At 46.9% G+C, this 18,905-nt stretch overlaps 1 protein-coding gene across 2 annotated transcripts in view; it reads right to left on the bottom strand.

Moving 5' to 3' along the window:
• Positions 1 to 12,325, bottom strand: part of CLCN1 (chloride voltage-gated channel 1) — a 41,435-nt gene extending 29,110 nt beyond the window's left edge. The window contains exons 1-6 of one of the 2 annotated variants that reach the window (XM_086616757.1): positions 12,122 to 12,325; positions 6,668 to 6,821; positions 6,032 to 6,163; positions 4,216 to 4,344; positions 3,978 to 4,111; positions 3,565 to 3,642 (exon numbers count right to left, since the gene is read on the bottom strand). In XM_086616757.1, coding sequence (XP_086472883.1) covers positions 3,565 to 3,642; positions 3,978 to 4,111; positions 4,216 to 4,344; positions 6,032 to 6,163; positions 6,668 to 6,821; positions 12,122 to 12,310 — 816 coding nt within the window. In that variant the 5' untranslated portion in view covers positions 12,311 to 12,325. The remainder of the gene's footprint in view (positions 1 to 3,564; positions 3,643 to 3,977; positions 4,112 to 4,215; positions 4,345 to 6,031; positions 6,164 to 6,667; positions 6,822 to 12,121) is intronic. The other variant, XM_086616748.1, reaches the window with a different exon arrangement.
• Positions 12,326 to 18,905: the final 6,580 nt, after the last annotated feature.

An 18,905-nucleotide genomic window follows, 5' to 3' on the forward strand; every position in this document is an offset into this window, starting at 1 on the left:
TGTGGCATATGGCACCTCCCAGCACTGCACCAGAGTGCTGGTGCTGTGTAGCACCATAGCAGTAGCCAGATGGACCAAATCAAATAAACAAAGAGCACTAGAGTGCACTCAGAAAAGTAGGCTGAGCACCTTTTGCTTGTCAAGGGGTACAATGGATTTTCAAATCCACTTTGAAGGCTCCTCATTAGTACACAGGGTAGTGTTCACCAGCAGCAACACCAAGATGGTAGACACCACGGGCAATACGATGTGAGGTTGGGAGCTATATCCTGGACTAGGGTCAGCTAAAGATTACATGACTCCCACATAACGGAAATCACATTCAGCAATTTGGTGTGAATCATAGAATCATAGAATGGTTAGGTATGGAAGGGACCTTCAAAGGTCATCTAGTCCAACTCCCCTGCAAGGAACAGGGATATCTCCAACTAGATCAGGTTGCTCAGGGCCTCGTCCAACCTGGCCTTGAACGTCTCCAGGGATGGAGCATCCACCACCTCTCTGGGCAACCTGTTCCAGTGTTCTACAACTCTCATGGTAAAAAATTTTTACCATAATCCGTAAGAGGAACCCAACTAGAGCTACAAAAGCTGTGGTAACTTTCCGTTTGTTCCCACACTACAATGTTATTACAGACTCACAGCAAGTTTTAGTCTGGAAAGTACCTCTGAATGCTCCTCCAGCTCTCTGCTCAGAGATCAGGGCTAACTTCGGGGCTAGATCAGAGTGCTCAGCATCAGGGTGATAGGAGAGCCCTGAGCACCTCCAAGAGTGGAGATTCCCCAGCCTCTCTTGCCACCTGTGCCACCCTGAAAAACTTCTGGGGCAAGGGGAGAATTTTTTTTAATGCACAGACAGAATTTCCCTTGTTGCAACTTGTACCTGTTGTCTTTTCACTGTTCTCCGAGAAGGGTTTGGCTATTTTGTCTCTCTAACATCTTCTTCAGCTACAGAAGACAGCAGCAATTAGACCACTCTCCCTGTAGCCTTCCCTTTTCTTCTCTAGCTTTTCCTGGTGAACTAGGCATAATGTGTCCTGCAGTCTCTGAAACTATATTAATTCCACGTACAGAGAAAGAAACAGGAAGTGTAGACTGTGTTATGGAAGATCTTTTGAGTTTGGTTTTTTGCTTTTTTTTTTTTTACCATTAAGAGAGATACCATTCCCCTGTATACTACCAATGGTTCCACCTGACTGTGGTCTAATCCTTGGTTCTGAACCTGCTTTCTCTCAAGGTTTTTGGCAGACTCACAAGTTTTGCCTTGAAGCCTCAGGCTCCACGTGAGGCTGTCTCCAACTTGCTACGTTGCCCACACACACGATGCTCTCAGCATCTCTCTTGCTGAACCTGCTTTTCTTCCTGGTACATCTTTTCTCTAGTTATCAACTGAGGAACCTCTAATTTGTAGCTGACAAACTATGTTCCTTCCGTTTTCTGAAGAGCAAGCCAGAGTAAAGACCATTCTTATTGTTGCTGCAAGACCATGTTGCGTTTGTCACCTAAGTCATCCATTTAAAGACTAACAGGAAGGTAATGCATGGAAGAAATAAGTCAACTTGGAAAACACAGGCATTTCAAAAACTCCTTAAACTTCTGGGCACAGTAATCATGGAGAGAGGTTCAAGTGGGACGAAAGTGAAATGAAGGAACAACAAAGAACGGAGAATATTTTAAGACGAATTATTTATGAATATATTTCCACTGTTCTAGGAAGAAGTTACCTTGTGTCTCTGGCACGCGTGCTATTTAAGGAAATTCTGTGAATCAGAAGACTAGCACAAACGTGAGGAGATAGAGATAAATCTCCACATTTCTCTTCACAGTGAGATCATAGAAAGGTAGGAAGGGACCACTGGAGGTGTCTCCTCCAACTCCCTGCTCAGAGCTGTGCTAATTCCAAGGCTAGATCAGGTTCTTGTCCAGGTAAGTTCTGAACATCTCCAAGGGTGGAGATTCCCTGGACCCTCTGGGCATCTGTGCTGGTGCTGAACCACCCTTGGGGGAGAGGCACATACTTTCCTCAAACACAGCCAGAATTTCCCTTGTTGCAAGTTGTGCCCATTCCCTCTTGCGCTGTGACCCCCTGGAAAGAGCCTGGACCACTCTTTGCTAAAATCCCGCTTTAGGTGGCTGATGGCATCAGTTAGACCATCCCCCTTTAGCCTTTTCTCCTGTAGGCTGAGCAAACCCAGCTTCCTCAGCTTCTCCTCACTTTTCATACACCTTACTCCAACCTCCCAACCATCTTACTGGACCTTCACATCTTCCTTATGTAGGGAGTCCAAAACCTTACAGATGGACATTTCTGTTCTCCAGTCCACCCAGGAAGTATTCATATAGCACTTTCCTGTTCACTTTATCACTTCCTGTCATACTTGCCATCATCTCCTGCCCTTAGATGTTGCTGCTCCTTACATGAAGTTTGTTTTTAACTTCTGTTCTTTACTCGATCCTTATTGATTTTCTGGACATCCTTTGGTTTACTCCAGGTTGAACACTATCCATGGCAGGCAAGGACTGAACATCATTAGAAATCAGCTCATCAACAGGTGTCACTTTTCCTGTAACCTTCCCTTTCTTTCACTGCCACATGTGAAAAGAAAGACCTCGGGTCGATAGAGTGGAGAGGTACCTGTGGAGAACCTTTCCTGAGAGCAGGAAATCTCACAGGGAGAGCCTAAATGAGTTGTACATTAAATGTCACATACAGGAAGACACTTGCCTCCAAGAGGAGCCCCGAAGCAACATCCAACTCCAACTGCGCAAGCCGCCACCAGGAGGTCGAGCTGCCTATGCACATTCTGGAACGGAGAGTGCAGCCAGAGAAGGGCATGCTGGGGTTAGAGGGAGCAAAGCCAGGGGGTTAGGATCCAAAACGATGAAACAAAGCCACAGCCAGCAGCAGATTCAGCCATCGCTATTGCAAATAGCAGGCTCTACACACTTTAGTACTGTCAGCTGGTCTTCAGCAGGGACGTCTGGTCCTTACACACAGACAGGACCTCCTGAAGTAGAACAGCACCTCCCATTGTTGTGCTACACAGCCAATTTTTGCTAAGAGCCTGTATGTAAAGCAGTTCCTACACGTAGCTATATATGCAGTTAACAGATTTTTTTTTATACAACTAGTCAACACAGTGGTCAGCCTGCAGAGGCTGTTCTGCAACAGCGAAAGCCTAGAGACGGTGTCAGTGTCTGTAATTAGCAACAGTCTATAAATTTGGCTTAAAGACAAATTGATCTTTGCCTGCAGCTACTTTTTCTACGCGGACAACGATCAGGGTTCAATGGTATCAGCATCATGAGACTGAAAACTTGTCAAATGCACATTCCTAACCAGCCTCTGCGTAAGTGGTAGGTAACATCGGTGGTCCTGCACAGTTTTTTGACTGTATACCTGGCCTTCCACTACCATTTTCTTTGGATTGTATTTTACTGCTCTCTAGCAGTATGGTGAACTTATATCCACGTTTCCTCTGTGTTTTGTGGCCTACCAATAGTATCCTAAGTGTCTTAGGAGTTCAACCTGTGGAAGAGCTGTATGCAGAGACATGTGCCTTACCTCATACACACCACAGAAGATTGACATGAACTTGCTGAGGACCGCAGCACAGATACTGGCAATATGCACAAAAGGACCCTGCAAGAGAAGAGGTTACTGACAACCGTTTAGCCATTACAGATCTCATAATTGCTCTTTGGCCATCTCAGCTGGTCCTCCAATCTTCTTTTTTTTTTTTTTTCCCCCCCTCTCAAAGACTACCTGACTGGAGTTCTTTGATGTTTTCTATATCAAACCTTTCAAAGTGGAAGGAAAATGGCCAATGGAAGATAAGCATTGCTGGAAAGTGCAGAGCTTTGAGAAGAGAAATGGTGGCAAAAGAAAAAAAACATTCATAGACTCTTCTTCCATAGACAACTTCTCCCACCCCCCAGACCCTGGCCACCACAGCACTTGAAAACAGCAATATTTACCTCTTTCCCCACAGGCATGCCACTTCCAAGCCCAGCTGTGAGGCCCACAACTTTGGCCACAAAAGCTTTGAGAGTGAGATACTCCTTGAGGACCACTCCTCTCATAATGGTCTTGAGCTCTGGGATCCCAGACCCTGAAAACAACAGCAGGGCAGAGGATGAACAAAAACCCACAGCCAAATGGAATAAGAAAAACGAGACAGACAGAAACAGATCTTGCCATGCCTTCTGCCCTCACCAACAGCCTGTGGAGAGACGAGGTGGCAGAAAATGGCCGCAAACAGAATAAGAACAAGTGGGTACGTGACCCACGCCAGATACTGCATAGCAATGTTCGGGTGCAGCTCTCTGTACATCCACTTGTAGGCTGTAGACAGACAAACAAAGAAGTTGTCAGTCACCACAGCTGCTCCAAACAGGTTGGCAGACATCAAAGAATCACACACTTGCTAAACCTGCCCGTACCAAGTGTCCCTGAGAAACGCTATCCTAAAGTTCTCGCTTCCTCAGACGAACCTTGTTACGTTTTGAGTACAAGTTCCCAAATAAAACAGGGATTCTGGAAGAATGTGTAGAAGTGGCTCTCTGCTATTAGACACTCTTAACACCTGTGCCCAAACGTGGTGTGAGAAGAGGTGTGTTCCATGCAGCTGTGAGGATGAACCACTGTACAGGGTCTTTCCATCTGGCAGCCTGAGGGCCTTATGTGTGTCCTGAAGGAAAATAAAGTGGTCCACCAATAGCTAGTGCCCTCTCCTCCATTTCAATCCCATGAAAAATTGTTCCTTCATAAAAACCAGCTCAAAAAGCTCTGATTATGGTTTGCCTTTTAGAGCAGCAGCATGAAGGGAGCTGTGCCAACTGTTAAACCAGCAGCGGTACCACTGCTAAACCAGCAGTGGTACCATTGCTCAGCCAGGTGCAACAGCACGAGCTGCCAAGAATCCAAACTGCAGCTCCTGTGCAGCTCATCTTCTTTGCCTGAGCTGGCTCCCCACAAAGCAGGAGGCTGAGACTTGGTGGAGGGAAAGAAAAAAACCCCCAAGAACTCAGCTGCAGGGAGTATACAGGACAGGAGCGCTCTGAGGCTGGTAGGGTAAGCCTGGTGGATGGGGAAGCTCTAGAGGGAGGAACACTGGGATGAAGGAATATTGGGAGCTCTGAGGAACCACAGTGTCTGGTGGACATCAGCAGCCAAGAGTGCTGAGAGGAAAGTGTTGGGGGTGTGTGTGCAGGTCAGGATTGGGACACTGAGGGTAAGGACAAAGGAACAGTGCAGCTAACAGGATGTGGGCAACGTCGTGTATGCGTGCGTGCACTGGGATGGAAGATCTTGTTTTATATTGTTATAGCTGGCGAAGGGGAGAGGGACCCCAGGAAAAATGCAGGAAAGGGATGTGAGACAGTGATTAGGAAATCTTTGTGAAAAGAGCCAAAGGAGAGAGCACTATGTGGCCAGGTAGCAGGAAAGTGCAGGGCACTGTATAAATAAAAATTGGAAAGAACGTGAGCGAGGTAAAAAGCAGAAACAGTATCAGGAGGACATCTAAGAGCTCTTTCCCCTCCCCATCCCCCATGTGCTCAATATTCCTGGGGAATATAGGAACCAGTATAACAGGAAGGACTACAGTACCACTTGCCTGTGCCCCTACATATTCGAGGGAGTAGGAGGTAAAGGGAGTCAAAATAATCATAGAATCATAGAATCATAGAATGGTTAGGGCTGGAAGGGACCTTCAAAGGTCATCTAGTCCAACCGCCCTGCAAGGAACAGGGATATCTCCAACTAGATCAGGTTGGTTTGTCTTTGACTCATCATACACATATCCTTTGTTTCTGCCTGCTTACTTCCAAATTTTTCCCTGCCATCTCTTTAAAGAACCTCTCCCCAGTTAACCTTTTCTCTACTATACTGCAAGCACTTTAAACTTCCCAGGCAGCAAGAGGTGAGGATGGGACACTGGTGTTAAAGGAGGAGGAACACTGGTCACTGGGCTTTGTAAAGCATTAGTATCATTTACAGCGTGCTTTTGTACCACCTGAATGGGACCCACCCTGGAGGCTCTTCGCACTGGCATAATCCATTCCCCAGCTCACCAACGCCATGACCAGACCCAACAGAACCAAGAAAATCCAGTCCTCTCCAAGCTTCTTGGTAACATACTTCTGGAGGCGTCTAGCACAGTCTGTGGAGGGAAGAGTGAACCAGAAAAACTGAGGGAACATAAACGAAGCCAGTGTCCATCTCCCCTCTCCTACGTTGAGCACTGATTACAATAAGGATTTATTTGGAAGCATCATGGGCTTCGTGTTGGAGGACTGGTACCCATCCCTCTCTTACACAGTCCTGCAAAATCTTACGCAGTTTCAAAAAAAAAAAACCAAAAGGAAGAGTGGGGACAGGGTGGGATTGAATGTCTTGTGCACTAGCAGCAGAAATCTGATACAAGAAAGTCCTTTTCCTCCTGTTACAGAGATCTGTTGTGGAAGAAACTTGCGACTGGTCTTTTTTCCAAACAGATCTTGGCTCTTCCTAGGATGAAAGCTTGCATGAAAAGGTCTTTTTGATCCACTGTGATTCCTTTTCCTTCCTTTCCTGCTTCTCTCCAGTCACAATTTTGTCTTGCTTAAATTCCATCTCTCTGGCTGGCCTACTCAATATAGGGTAAAGAAAGACGAGTTGTCCCTACCTTGACATTTGGAATAGTGCTCTTCTTTGATCTCTACTTGACTCTCACGTTTCAGGGGTCTTTCATTGTTCTTTTGGGCCTGCTTCTTATTCAGTAGTTTTGCTGCTTCCTTCTCTGCAAAGTCGGTTATCTGGTCTGTGTATTGGCCGTAAAGCTAGAGAAGCAGAAAGCAAGAGAGATCAAAACAAAAAGGGAAGGAAAATGCTCCTCCACAAAGAACATTAAAGACAAAAGGCAGATCTACTAACAGTCCAAAGTGCAGACCCAAATATACCCAAGCGGGGAGACAGACACACAGAAACTCTCAGACAGGTGCAGCTCATCTTTTTTTTTTTTTTCCCTTTTTTCTTTCTGGTTCCCTCTTCTCAATCTCTACAAAATCTTTTCATCTCCTTTTTGGGAGTACCAGATATGATAACAGAATATTACTTGCTTTCTAACACCTTGAGAAAGAGCTGGCTGTGGTCTGAAGAGATCAAGCAGGCTTTCTGGACGTACAAAAGAAGGTTAAAACAGTTCAAGAGGCTGCTGTCAACTCAGGGCTGTCTCATAGAGTCCAGCAGCACTGTAAAACATCTCTGAAGGCTTCGAGAGGTATTACACTATCAGACAGGCTGCAGGAATGTCCTGCATCTGTTCCTCCTGCTGCCAAGGAACGCTTAACAGGGCACACAGCCATTGATGAGGCCTGCGGAGGAAAAGGAGCAGCATCAGCTCAGAATTGTCACAGGGTGCTGCACACCTCCTCCCATTATTCACCCAAATCATCACGCTGAGTCCTCATATATCTCCAGTTCCTCTGAATTTCCTACCTACCTAATCCAGTCTTTGTCTTCAGATCCTGATCTTGAAACGCAATGGGTCACGTAAATTCACAACTACCTAGAGGCGCTTGCCAATGACATTTAAAACGTGGATTTGCAGTAAACTTGGCAGTTGTGCCATCTTGTCAGCAACGAGATGTCAAGGGAGCTTGAAGGATCCTGACTGCGCCCCCGTGTTTATCAGATTCCCTGGAGTGCAGCTATCCCACCTCACTCTTTCAGAGTACCGCTGGGGAAGGTGTGCATTGGAGAAGCAGAGAAGATGCTTCTCCTTCTCACAAGTCCTTCGGTGAACCAGCTTGGGCTTTACTCGAGGTCATGTTACCACCTGTTGTAGGGCTTGAGATCTTGGCACTTCCCACCTGTGAGGAGGTGACCCTTTGCTTCCTCCTCTGCACAGCTTCCCTGAGATTTTCTGAGCTGCAGGAGGAGGGTGAGCAATGCTTTGTTCAGCAAAATCAGACACTTCAGATGGAGAATAACAAGACATATGAGACACACAAAGCACTACCATGTACTTAGAAGACATTTCTCTTTGACAGCTCTGTGTCTCCTTGTTTCAAAGTGGCACAGGAGATGTCGCTCCTGTTCCCTTGCGACCAAACAGATTCAGAGACTCAGGAAAATTCACACTGGAAGGCACCTCTGGAGGTTTCTAGTCCAAGCCTCTGCTCACAGCATGTGAACTCCAACGCCAGATCAGGCTGCTCAAGACCTTGTCCAGGTGACTCCTAAACATCTCCAAGGGTGGAAATTCCCCAGCTTCTCCGAGCGCCTGTTTCAGTGCTCTACGAATTTGTATTTCCACATAACAAATATGACTGAAGATCCTAAGTAGTTTATTTATTTGCATACATTTCTCAAGAGACAATTGAACCATGTGTGGATTTTTTTTTACAAAACACACATCTGGGCTTTTTTAAATCGTCCTGTTCTTAAGGTGGCTTACTCGCTGTCTCTTAACAAATTAGAATCACAGAATCATAGAATGGTTAGGGCTGGAAGGGACCTTCAAAGGTCATCTAGTCCAAGCCCCCTGCAAGGAACAGGGATATCTCCAACTAGATCAGGTTGCTCAGGGCCTCGGCCAACCTGGCCTTGAACGTCTCCAGGGATGGAGCATCCACCCTATCTGAATCCTATCCTATCTGAACATCAGATAGGATAAGATATCATCCAATAGATGATAGATATCATCCAGTCCTATCTGAACATCTGAAAATATGCTTCCATTTTCCACTCTGTTGGAAGCTGACAAATTCAATGTCATTATTAACCACATGATTATCAGCACACTTTAGGTAAATTAAGCAATGCAGACTCTTTGCAGTGAGGAACGGCCAAGCTCTGACCCCCATCTTCAGTCTTGCAGATGTTCAGAACGTGCCTGGACAAGGCCCTGGCCAACCTGACCCAGCTTTGGAGTTGGCCTTGCTGCGAGTAGGGGCTCAGGCTAGAGACCCCAGAGGCACCTCCCACCTACATCTGTTTGTGAATCTCTTATTCTACACTACTGCATCGCCTAACTACTTATTTATTACACATCCCTCCCACTACACCCAGCTATGTGTTGCTGAGCAAGGTCTCTGCCATGAACACCCTTTCTATAGTCACAAATGACACAGCTTCTAAATACGTCACCAGCTGCAGCTGCTTTCTCATGCAGAAAGAAAACAATACAAAATCCTACAGTGTATGAGAATGTATGTTTTTATCAATGTATAGTACATCATCTATCATCTATCAACTATCTGTTATCTTAATTGTCAAAAATTATGTATATATTACCATTATTATCCTACTACTATTATTATTTTATTATCTATTAATCACTATATGTTTTTCGACCATCAATTATCTGAAGGTCCCAGGCCAAAGACCAAGATTCTCTGTTCTGGGACCTGTGTAAACCAAATCAAATCACAGAGACAGCCTGAAATAGCTTCCGACCTACATGTAAACCAGAACGCGACAGCTAGCAAAAAAAAACCCAAAAAAGGGCACAACAGGATCAAAATCTCTCTCTGCCAACTGTTTTTTCACATGACGGTGGAGGAAGAAATCTTAATGGTTACTCTGCATGGAAATGGATGAAAATGTGCAGCGTTTTGTTTTTCTTGCTAATAATTATAACAAGTGTGCGTGTTTGTACAAGGTGTACATCAGCAGGCATGTTTGTATTTCTGGAGTCCCCAACACAAGAAGGACATGGTGCTACTGGAATGAGTCCAGAGGAGGCCACGAAGATGATCCGAGGGCTGGAGCACCTCTGCTATGGAGACAGGCTGAGAGAGTTGGGGCTGTTCAGCCTGGAGAAGAGAAGGCTCCAGGGAGACCTTCCAGCACCTTCCAGTACCTGAAGGGGCTACAGGAAAGGTGGAGAGGGGCTTTGTACAAGGGTGTGTAGTGATAGGACAAGGGGCAATGGATTTAAACAGAAAGAGGGCAGATTTAGGTTAGATATAAGAAAGAAATTCTTTACATTGAGGGTGGTGAGGCACTGGCACAGGTTGCCCAGAGAAGTTGTGGATGCTCCATCCCTGGAAGTGTTCAAGGACAGGTTGGATGAGGCTTTGGGCAACCTGGTGTAGTGGAGGGTGTCCCTGCCCATGGCAGGGGGGTTGGAACTGTATGATCTTTGAGGTCCCTTCCAACCCAAACCATTCTATGATTCTATGATTCTATGATTCTATTTGCAGGAATGGTCAGTAAAATATACATTCCTGCCTGGAGATAGGCATGGGAATGCATTTGCTGGCCTGCTTGGTTGTGCATGAGGTTGTCTATCGACGCGCACGGACCAGCACGCCTCTGGAGCTGAGAGCAGAGACACTCCGGTGGCAGGGAGCAGGGGCGCGGAGGTGGGTTGCCTCACCATGTCATCTGTGCCTACTCGTGAGAGCAGTCCTAGACCTGTAGGACCAGCATATCAGGTGGATACGGGTGAACTGGGATGCTTTTGTGCATGGATGCGCTTTACTGGAGCAGCAGTTTGCAACCCACGGCTGCCCCCTGCCCCCAGCTCACCAACGGCTCGTGTAGCACAAGGTGCGTTTCCTTAACCCCCTCCAGCTCTCCAGCCCTCTCATATCTTTTAGGCAGCTTCAGAAGAGAAACTCCTGAATGTGGCCTGGAACTGGTTCTCTAATCTTTTGCAATGTGGCACATATAATCCTCTCTGGGATGCTTACAGAATCATAGAATCGTAGAATGGTTTGGGTTGGAAGGGACCTCAAAGATCATCCAGTTCCAACCCCCCTGCCACAGACAGGGACACCCTCCACTACACCAGGTTGCTCAAAGCCTCATCCAACCCGGCCTTGAGCACTTCCAGGGATGGAGCATCTACAGCTTCTCTGGGCAACCTGTGCCAGTGCCTCACCACCCTCTGAGGAAAGAATTCCTTCCTTATATCCAATCTAAATCTCCCCTCTTCCAGTTTAAAGCCATTGCCCCGTGTCCTGTCACTACATGCCCTTGTAAAAAGTCCCTCTCCAGCTTTCCTGTAGCCCCTTTAGGTACTGGAAGGCTGCTATAAGATCACCCTGGAGCCTTCTCTTCTCCAGGCTGAACAGCCCCAACTCTCAGCCTGTCTTCATAGGAGAGATGTTCTAGCCCTCAGATCATCTGTGTGGCCCTTCTCTGGACTCGATCTACTGGAATAGATTTTCTTGGTGGCAAATGTGACTTTTCCCTTATCAGTAAATCACAAAAGCTTTCAGGAGATGATGAATGCATCCCCTCCCTCATCCCCCAGTCATTCACCTAAGTATTCATGCATGGCCATATGTAGTCATGTAAGGAGAAACATCCACTCTGTATGAATTTCACATTCGCACGCTCTCTCCCTCATCGTTTGACTGGGTCCTTCATCGCTCTAAAGCCCTCCTACATCAGCTTAGTCTGAACAGAGCAGTAGGAAATAAGACACCGGGACTCTGCTGTAAAACCTCCCCTTTGCAGGAGGCTGTCCCAAAAGGAGAGGTAGAGGAGGTGCAGAGGATATTAGAACAAGAAGCCATGACCGGAGTACAGCTATGTCCCTGAAATCTTTCTGAACTGCTGCTTGTGCGATCCAGAGCGAGAGTCAGGTCAAGTTTAAGGGTTAGACTCTCACTTACAGCTCCCCTAAGAGCTACCAAAACTAGCACTATACATGGATGGGTCTGTGGCCATGGATTGCTTTTTCATCCGAGAAAAGTCCGACCAGAGCTCTGCATGACTTTGCCCATACAGCTGTGCAGACAGACACCCATCGCTGCTCTCTTTGGGTTTATTCACTCTTCTGCTCTACTCGACATCGCTACGCAGCTGAAGGCAGCCGCGTTTTCTCTTTTCTGTCACACATCCATCAATAGTCTGATTGATTTTCCCCATCCCAGCTTGCCCATTCTAACCCTCTTTGTGTCCATGGCGGGTGCAAACGAGCCCTGACCGGAAAAGCTGCTCCCGCTCCTTTGGACAACTGGGAAAGTCAACGCCTGACCTGGGAGCCAACAAGCAAAGGGGAGAGTTGGTGGGATTGGGAATGGAGAGGGACACGCATGCTCTGCAGCACCCTTCTGGGAGCCCCAGATGTGATCCCAGGGGGACCTGTGCTGCCACAAACATCCCGGTTGTCCAGCCCTACCTGTGGGTAGCTGAGGGAGTTCTCCAGGTAGTGCAGGTCGTCCCCTGTCCCCCCGGCCTCGCGTCCTGCCTCCAGAGGGATCCCGTAACGAGTGCATTTCTCAAAGCGGACATAGTTGTATTGCGGTGTGCCCCCCCACAAAGCTGACTTCGGCCTGGGTTCCTGCGGCACGGCCTCTGAGCTCTCCATTCCTCTACTCTTCCTCACGCTCGGTTGTAACGGAGCTGGCGCCCTGGGCCTTACCTAGAACCACCTCATCTTCTGGCCAAGAGCGTGCCTTCTGCTCCCTCCTTCTTTTCTTTCTCTCCTCGGACCGCTCTGACTTGTCCTGTTCGTGCGCTCACTTTCTCTCTGCCCCTCCTCCTCCTCCTCCTCCTCGTGCCTCTCTTACTTTCTCCCCTTCCTATGCAAAGGCAGGGATTGCAGGCTTTAACTATATTTATAGCAACCGTCCTCTGCCACATGATTCCCCGGTGCCGTGCCTGATCTCAGCAGAAGGCACTAACTCTGCCTGGATTGAATATCAGGTGTGATAGAGGGGAACTCCTGAAGGAGAGGGAAGGGGGAGGGGTGGGAGGAGGACAGGAGGCCATGAGACAGAGCTAGACGTACAGAGACAGAAAGCAGGCAGGAGAAAGCAGAAATGATTATCCAGGAGATCTCCTCTTTCACATCTCCCCATCCTGAGCAAGCCAGATTTGCCATGAGAACAAAATGCAATGGGCTTCCTTGTTCTCTCCCCAGGTACCAGGTGTCCAAAAGACCGAGCGACCATCATAAAGATGCCAGCAACTGTGGTGAGACAGAACAAGAAGAGGGCACACTCAATGTCCCAAAAATACATTTCTAAGTCCGTGGTCCACAAGAGAAGCAGCAAGCCCTAATGGAGAAGTCAGGCACCCCTGTAAACTGCTGAGCATTACACTTCATCTCAGCATTCCCATGTGCCCTCATAGGGAACACTTCACACTTTTGAAGAACGTCACCAGACTGAGCTGTGGGTATTCAATTATGCAGAAATTCATTCCTCTTGATGCTCACTTTTCCCCAGGCTAGAGCATTCAACAGCTTCTCCTCTCCTCCCTGCCCACCGTTCCTCAGCCAGGCAAAAAAGCAATGAGCTCAGCCAACACCAGGGAGCTACCTACCAGCCAGGGACAGGAACAAGAAGCGTGTTCCAGCAACATGGTCTAGAGACACCTCCCAGTACTGTCAGCGTGCTGCCTGTAACCATGTGTCTTCTGATGGCTGTTAGTCAATGAAGAGCCGTGAGTTCAAGATCCTAGAAACTGTGTACAAGAAGATCCCACGTGCCTCAAACACAGTCACTAAAGAGCTGCTATTAACTCCTTCTTCCTCCTCTTGTACACTACCACCTCTACAGAATAATGGTTTCCAAGCTTCTCACACTGCAAGGTAAGAGATTTCAAGGCAGCATGGGGAAGAGAGAAAGGCAAAACATCCTCCTTTTGGGTCCAGAACAGTAACCTGATTATTTCATTTTGCAGACCCCTGTAAACTTTACTCCTGGAGGCTCATTTTGCTTTTTCTCAGTCTGCATGGTCCTCAAGAGTGAGATACAAAGAAAGTCTCCAAGAGCAAGACACATTTGATTTCCACTGTAAATCACCTTCCCACCTCTTCCAATGTTTCTGCTAACAATATCCATATGGATATCCATTAGCACTAATATCCATATGGTTATTGCCAGTCTGTACAACCCACATCTGGTGGCAGGCTGGGCAAAAGCAGTATCAGTGCTGCCTCAAAACACATCGGCTCCTCTGTTTCGTTCTCACCAGCACTCATTTTACTGTCAATAAGCAATGTTTCCTGGAGGAAAGCTGTGGCCCATCAGTAGGATAAAGTTGTGATGAGCCACCTTAAAGAAGAATCTCTAAGTGACCTTGTCTAGGAAATCAGAGAAGAACATTTGGATACCCTCATAGATTTCCATCGAAAAAGGCATCAGCTGCTCCCAACCTGTTGAGATACTTTTGGAAGACCAATGTCACTATGGCTTACACAAAAAATGATGCATAGTATATAGTGTATAAAATATAAAAAACCTGTACAGAATTTAAGTATACATCCCTAAAGACTAACCACAGTAAGTCCCAGCAAACATCGAAACTGTAATACAGCACCAGTTACTATTGCATTTACGGGAGGAGAACACTCGGCCACTGGAGAAAACTGATAAGAATCTGTACCCAAAAGGGCACTCTTCTAGCTCTTGTTTTTCAAAAGGCACAAGAATAGCACAGCAGAAATTGCTTCAGTATGAAAAAGAACCCTCTACCGCCAGCTAATCAAACTCTACTGTCTGTCTTGTATGATACTGTTGTGGAATTTCCGTGGAAAATAGTTATATAATTATAGCCTAAAATAAGATGATCCTACCCTGAAAGATTTTTTTTCCAAAAACTGTCCCTCTCAGTCTCCAAACTGGGCCCAGCCTCACTCACCTCCTCAACAAAAGCATGAAGGACCCCAAGGCCAACATTCACCAAATGGCTCTAGGTGCTACTGGAACAAGAAACCTTTACTATTCTCATGAGAAAGACAACTTGCAAAACCCCTGCACCCTCACTCGCGCTTTCCACAATGTAGTAGACCTCATCCAGTGCACCAAATGGTAGACTGGTAACTATGCAGATGGACCTGAACAATCATTACGCGCAGAGCGGTACCTGTGTACGCTCTAAGGACATCTGCAGCTAAAGATCTAGCATTTATCTAACTCCCAGTGGGAAAGCACTTCTCATCAAACAATGTCTCTACCTGTGATCTCTGTTCCCAGATACTGTCTGTCAAGCAAAAGACTGAGAACTGGAATTAACCATTCCAGTGGATGACAAAATAAACGTCACCTGTAGAGATACTAGGTATTTCCTGTGTCCTGAACACTAATCTTATAAGCTCCACAGCTTATAAATCACCCCTCTCCCTCTTTCTTCTAAGAGGAAAGCACTTTATCAGCTTTCTGGGCACTAGTAACATCCTCTCTATTCCACAAGGTACCCACAATCTTTTGCCACAGCCTCACTGACACTGGTCTAGTTAAACACAAAGCAGCTACTCTCCACTTGTATTTGCTTTGAGATCTGCTGCTTCTGTTTCAGATTGAAAGAAGAACTTGTAGACCCAGCAGCTTGCCCACTTTTTCCAGCTGGCACAGCTGACCTAAGGAAAGGGATTGTTCCATCATCTTGCCCATGTTTTCAGATCAGCAGAGTGCCAAATGTCCAGAATACTGAGCATACCCTGGAAAGATCTGCCTTTCTGCACTGCTGCTGCTCAGCAACTGCTGTCGAATCTTCCCTGTCGCTTTTCCTATAATCTCTTGCCACAGTTGTTCTTTTTACAAGGGTGTGTAGTGACAGGACACGGGGCAATGGCTTTAAATTGAAAGAGGGGAGATTTAGATTGGATAAAGGAAGAAATTTTTCACTCTGAGGGTGGTGAGGCACTGGAACAGGTTGCCCAGAGAAGCTGTGGCTGCCCCATCCCTGGCAGTGTTCCAGGCCAGGCTGGATGGGGCTTTGGGCAACCTGGCGTAGTGAAGGGTGTCCCTGCCCATGGCAGGGGGGTTGGAACTGGATGATCTTTGAGGTCCCTTCCAACCCAAACCATTCTATGATTCTATATATTGTCTTTATTGCCCATCTGTCCTGCTTTCTACTACCAAGGCCCAGCTCTGCCTTTCTACCAGGACACAGCAGTGTAGCACTGCTGTTGCGTGAGAGGTTACCAACACGCTCAGGAGATTAGCACAGAAGTGGAGGAAGACGTCAAAAAGGAGGAAGATGTAACAACCATCTTGCACCAGTCACAGACACAGATGACCCCTACATATGGCTTGACTCCTCAGGTGCACCTAAGTCTCTTGAAAGGACTCACAAGTTTCTAGACTGCCCACAGCACACAAGAGGAAAGGTGGACAACCTGCTTAGGCACCAGTTTTTTCTTTCTGTATTACAGGCCCTAGAGGCACTCCGAGGTGTCTTTCTCTGGTACTTCCTTCAAGCAGGACATCTTCATGACAGGTGAAACTACAGCTACAGCCCAATGTAGGGTCTTAGGTGAGGAAAAACAAAGGAGCAGAAGTTAGAAGAACTCTCACCCAGGATGGGTCTCTTCTCCAGTCAGCCATCTATCTTTCTTCCTCTTCGTTCTAGTTTTCTCTTCGTTCTAGTTTTCTCTCAGGTCTCTCTTTCTCTGCCTTTATTTTTTTTTTCTCCTGAGTGCTTTTCAGGATGCAGAAATATAATTCCTAGCCCTCCCATCCTACTACCTTTATAGTGAAAGCTCTGATAGTACGGGAGCAGGGATGATAGAAGACTCACACTTCTCTCACGGTCCTGTCCCAGGAGATTTATCGCCCGAAATCCCAGCGCTATTAATTGACAGTGACAAGCTTTATGTTGTTCCCTACGCCTGCCCACACAATCATCAGACATCCTACTACCTTCTGAGCCTTCTGCTTCTACTACAGCTTTTTTTTTTTTAGCAGATTCATCCTGGAAGAACTAGCCCACTTCATGACCTCACTGTCTTGAATTAAGGAACTGAGTTTCATACGCCGGCTTGACGTAACTAGGCTGCCTTTAGCGTAAGGATGAGTTAGCAAAACCAGAGTTCCTGGTTTTTTAACAAGATGTTTTAACTTGGCCAACTGCCAACAGGGGTATGGCATGTGCTGAGACCGCTGGTTTTAGGCACGTACACCCCGCCATCTAGGAAACCATAAAATTAGCTACAACAGACAAAACAGAGCCCTAAAAGTCGTGTAGCCTAACTGTGTGCTTATCGAAGATCAGCCACAGGATGTATAGGATGTTTGATAAGATCACTATATAATGACTGACATTTCACCCCAGCAGAGGTGCGTTTTGCAGGGTGTGGACCCTGTGCTGTCCCCACCTAGCAAAAATAAAGGTGCTTCGGCGTACAGTCGGCTGCGAGCTGGTTCCTTTGAATCATTATACAAACCTTATGGCCCGGCACCAGACTGCAGCCTCCTCTGGAACACCACCTAACATCTGATTTTCAGCTGCCACCAAGGCTGCACACACAGGCATTATTGCAGATGGTGATGCAGAGCCCTCTAGCAGCCCAGACTGAAGGGAGCTGAATTTGGGGAGGTAAGAGTTGTTGTTACTCAGAGCCATGCATGCAGAAAAGCAGTCATGCTTTCAGAAGGTGAGACACAGATGGAGGCTTCAAAGAGCTAGCTACAGGAGGCAACTGGAGCTTTGGGAGACAAAGAATTCTGTGAAAAGTGTCAGGAAGAGGGAGGAAGACTGGGAGGAACAGCTTTTATAGTGAAAGAAAGCAATGGACTAAGACAGAAAGGTAAGCTGTGCAGGAGCACGTCGCAAGGCTGAGTAGGGAGAGGTGATGGCAGAGAACACTCAGAGAACTCTTGGAAGAAGGGTTGAGTTCACAGTAAAAAGTAGAAATAAAAAGTCCAGAAAGTTTAAGGGCTTCCAACATGGAGAATAACAAGATAATGTGATGATAGTCAAGAGGACGTGTGCTGACTAATACTAGACTGAGTAGAGCAGAATTGACAGAAACAGGGCAGATCTTCAGAATCAACAGCTTTTGATAACTCAAGTAAGGAGACGACAATGTTACCAGAGGAGAGGAGGAATGGAAAAAAAAATAGATTCCACAACTGGAAGCAGATCAATACTTATAGGAACATAGGGACACGAAGGAGCCATTAAAGTAGATGTTGGAATAGATGAATTTGGAAGGAAACTTGAACAGATCATGATATGCCATGATGACATAAATACAGACTGGGTGGTGACTGGATCGAGAGCAGCCCTGAGGAGAAGGACTTGGGAGTACTGGTGGACGAGAAGCTCAATATGAGCCGGCAATGTGCTCTTGCGGCCCAGAAGGCCAACCGCGTCCTGGGCTGCATCAAGAGGAGCGTGGCCAGCAGGTCGAGGGAGGTGATTCTCCCCCTCTGCTCTGCCCTCGTGAGACCTCACCTGGAGTACTGCGTCCAGTTCTGGAGTCCCCAACATAAGAAGGACATGGACCAGTTGGAGAGGGTCCAGAGGAGGGCCACGAAGATGATAAGAGGGCTGGAGCACCTTTCCTATGAGGACAGGCTGAAAGAGTTGGGGCTGTTCAGCCTGGAGAAGAGGAGGCTCCGGGGTGACCTTCTAGCGGTCTTCCAGTACCTCAAGGGGGCCTACAGGAAAGATGGGGAGAGGCTGTTCAGGAGGGCCAGTTATGATAGGACAAGGGGTAATGGTTTTAAAATAGAGGGAGGTAGATTCAGGTTGGATATTAGGAAAAAATTTTTTACTATGAGAGTGGTAGAACACTGGAACAGGTTGCCCAGAGAGGTGGTGGATGCTCCATCCCTGGAGACGTTCAAGGCCAGGTTGGACAAGGCCCTGAGCAACCTGATCTAGTTGGAGATATCCCTGTTCCTTGCAGGGGGGTTGGACTAGATGACCTTTGAAGGTCCCTTCCAGCCCTAACCATTCTATGATTCTATGATTCTACATTGTGGTATGGCATGATGTGACATTATGATATACCATGACTTGGCAAATCCAAATGAGCTTTAAAGAGGCAGGGTTATATCCCAGTTCCTGGAACAACCCAACTGTGGCACTCTGCACAGAGCACCTTGTGAGTTCACCCCCAAATCAAATGAAACAAATCCATATCTGCTTTGATGCTGGTATCTAAGGTAAATTACTTGTTAATTTAAGGTTGTCTTATCTTAGATCACAATGGAACTGAGAGCAAA

The sequence above is a fragment of the Tauraco erythrolophus genome, chromosome 1 (assembly GCF_009769465.1).
Source record: "Tauraco erythrolophus isolate bTauEry1 chromosome 1, bTauEry1.pri, whole genome shotgun sequence".
Classification (NCBI taxonomy): domain Eukaryota; kingdom Metazoa; phylum Chordata; class Aves; order Musophagiformes; family Musophagidae; genus Tauraco; species Tauraco erythrolophus.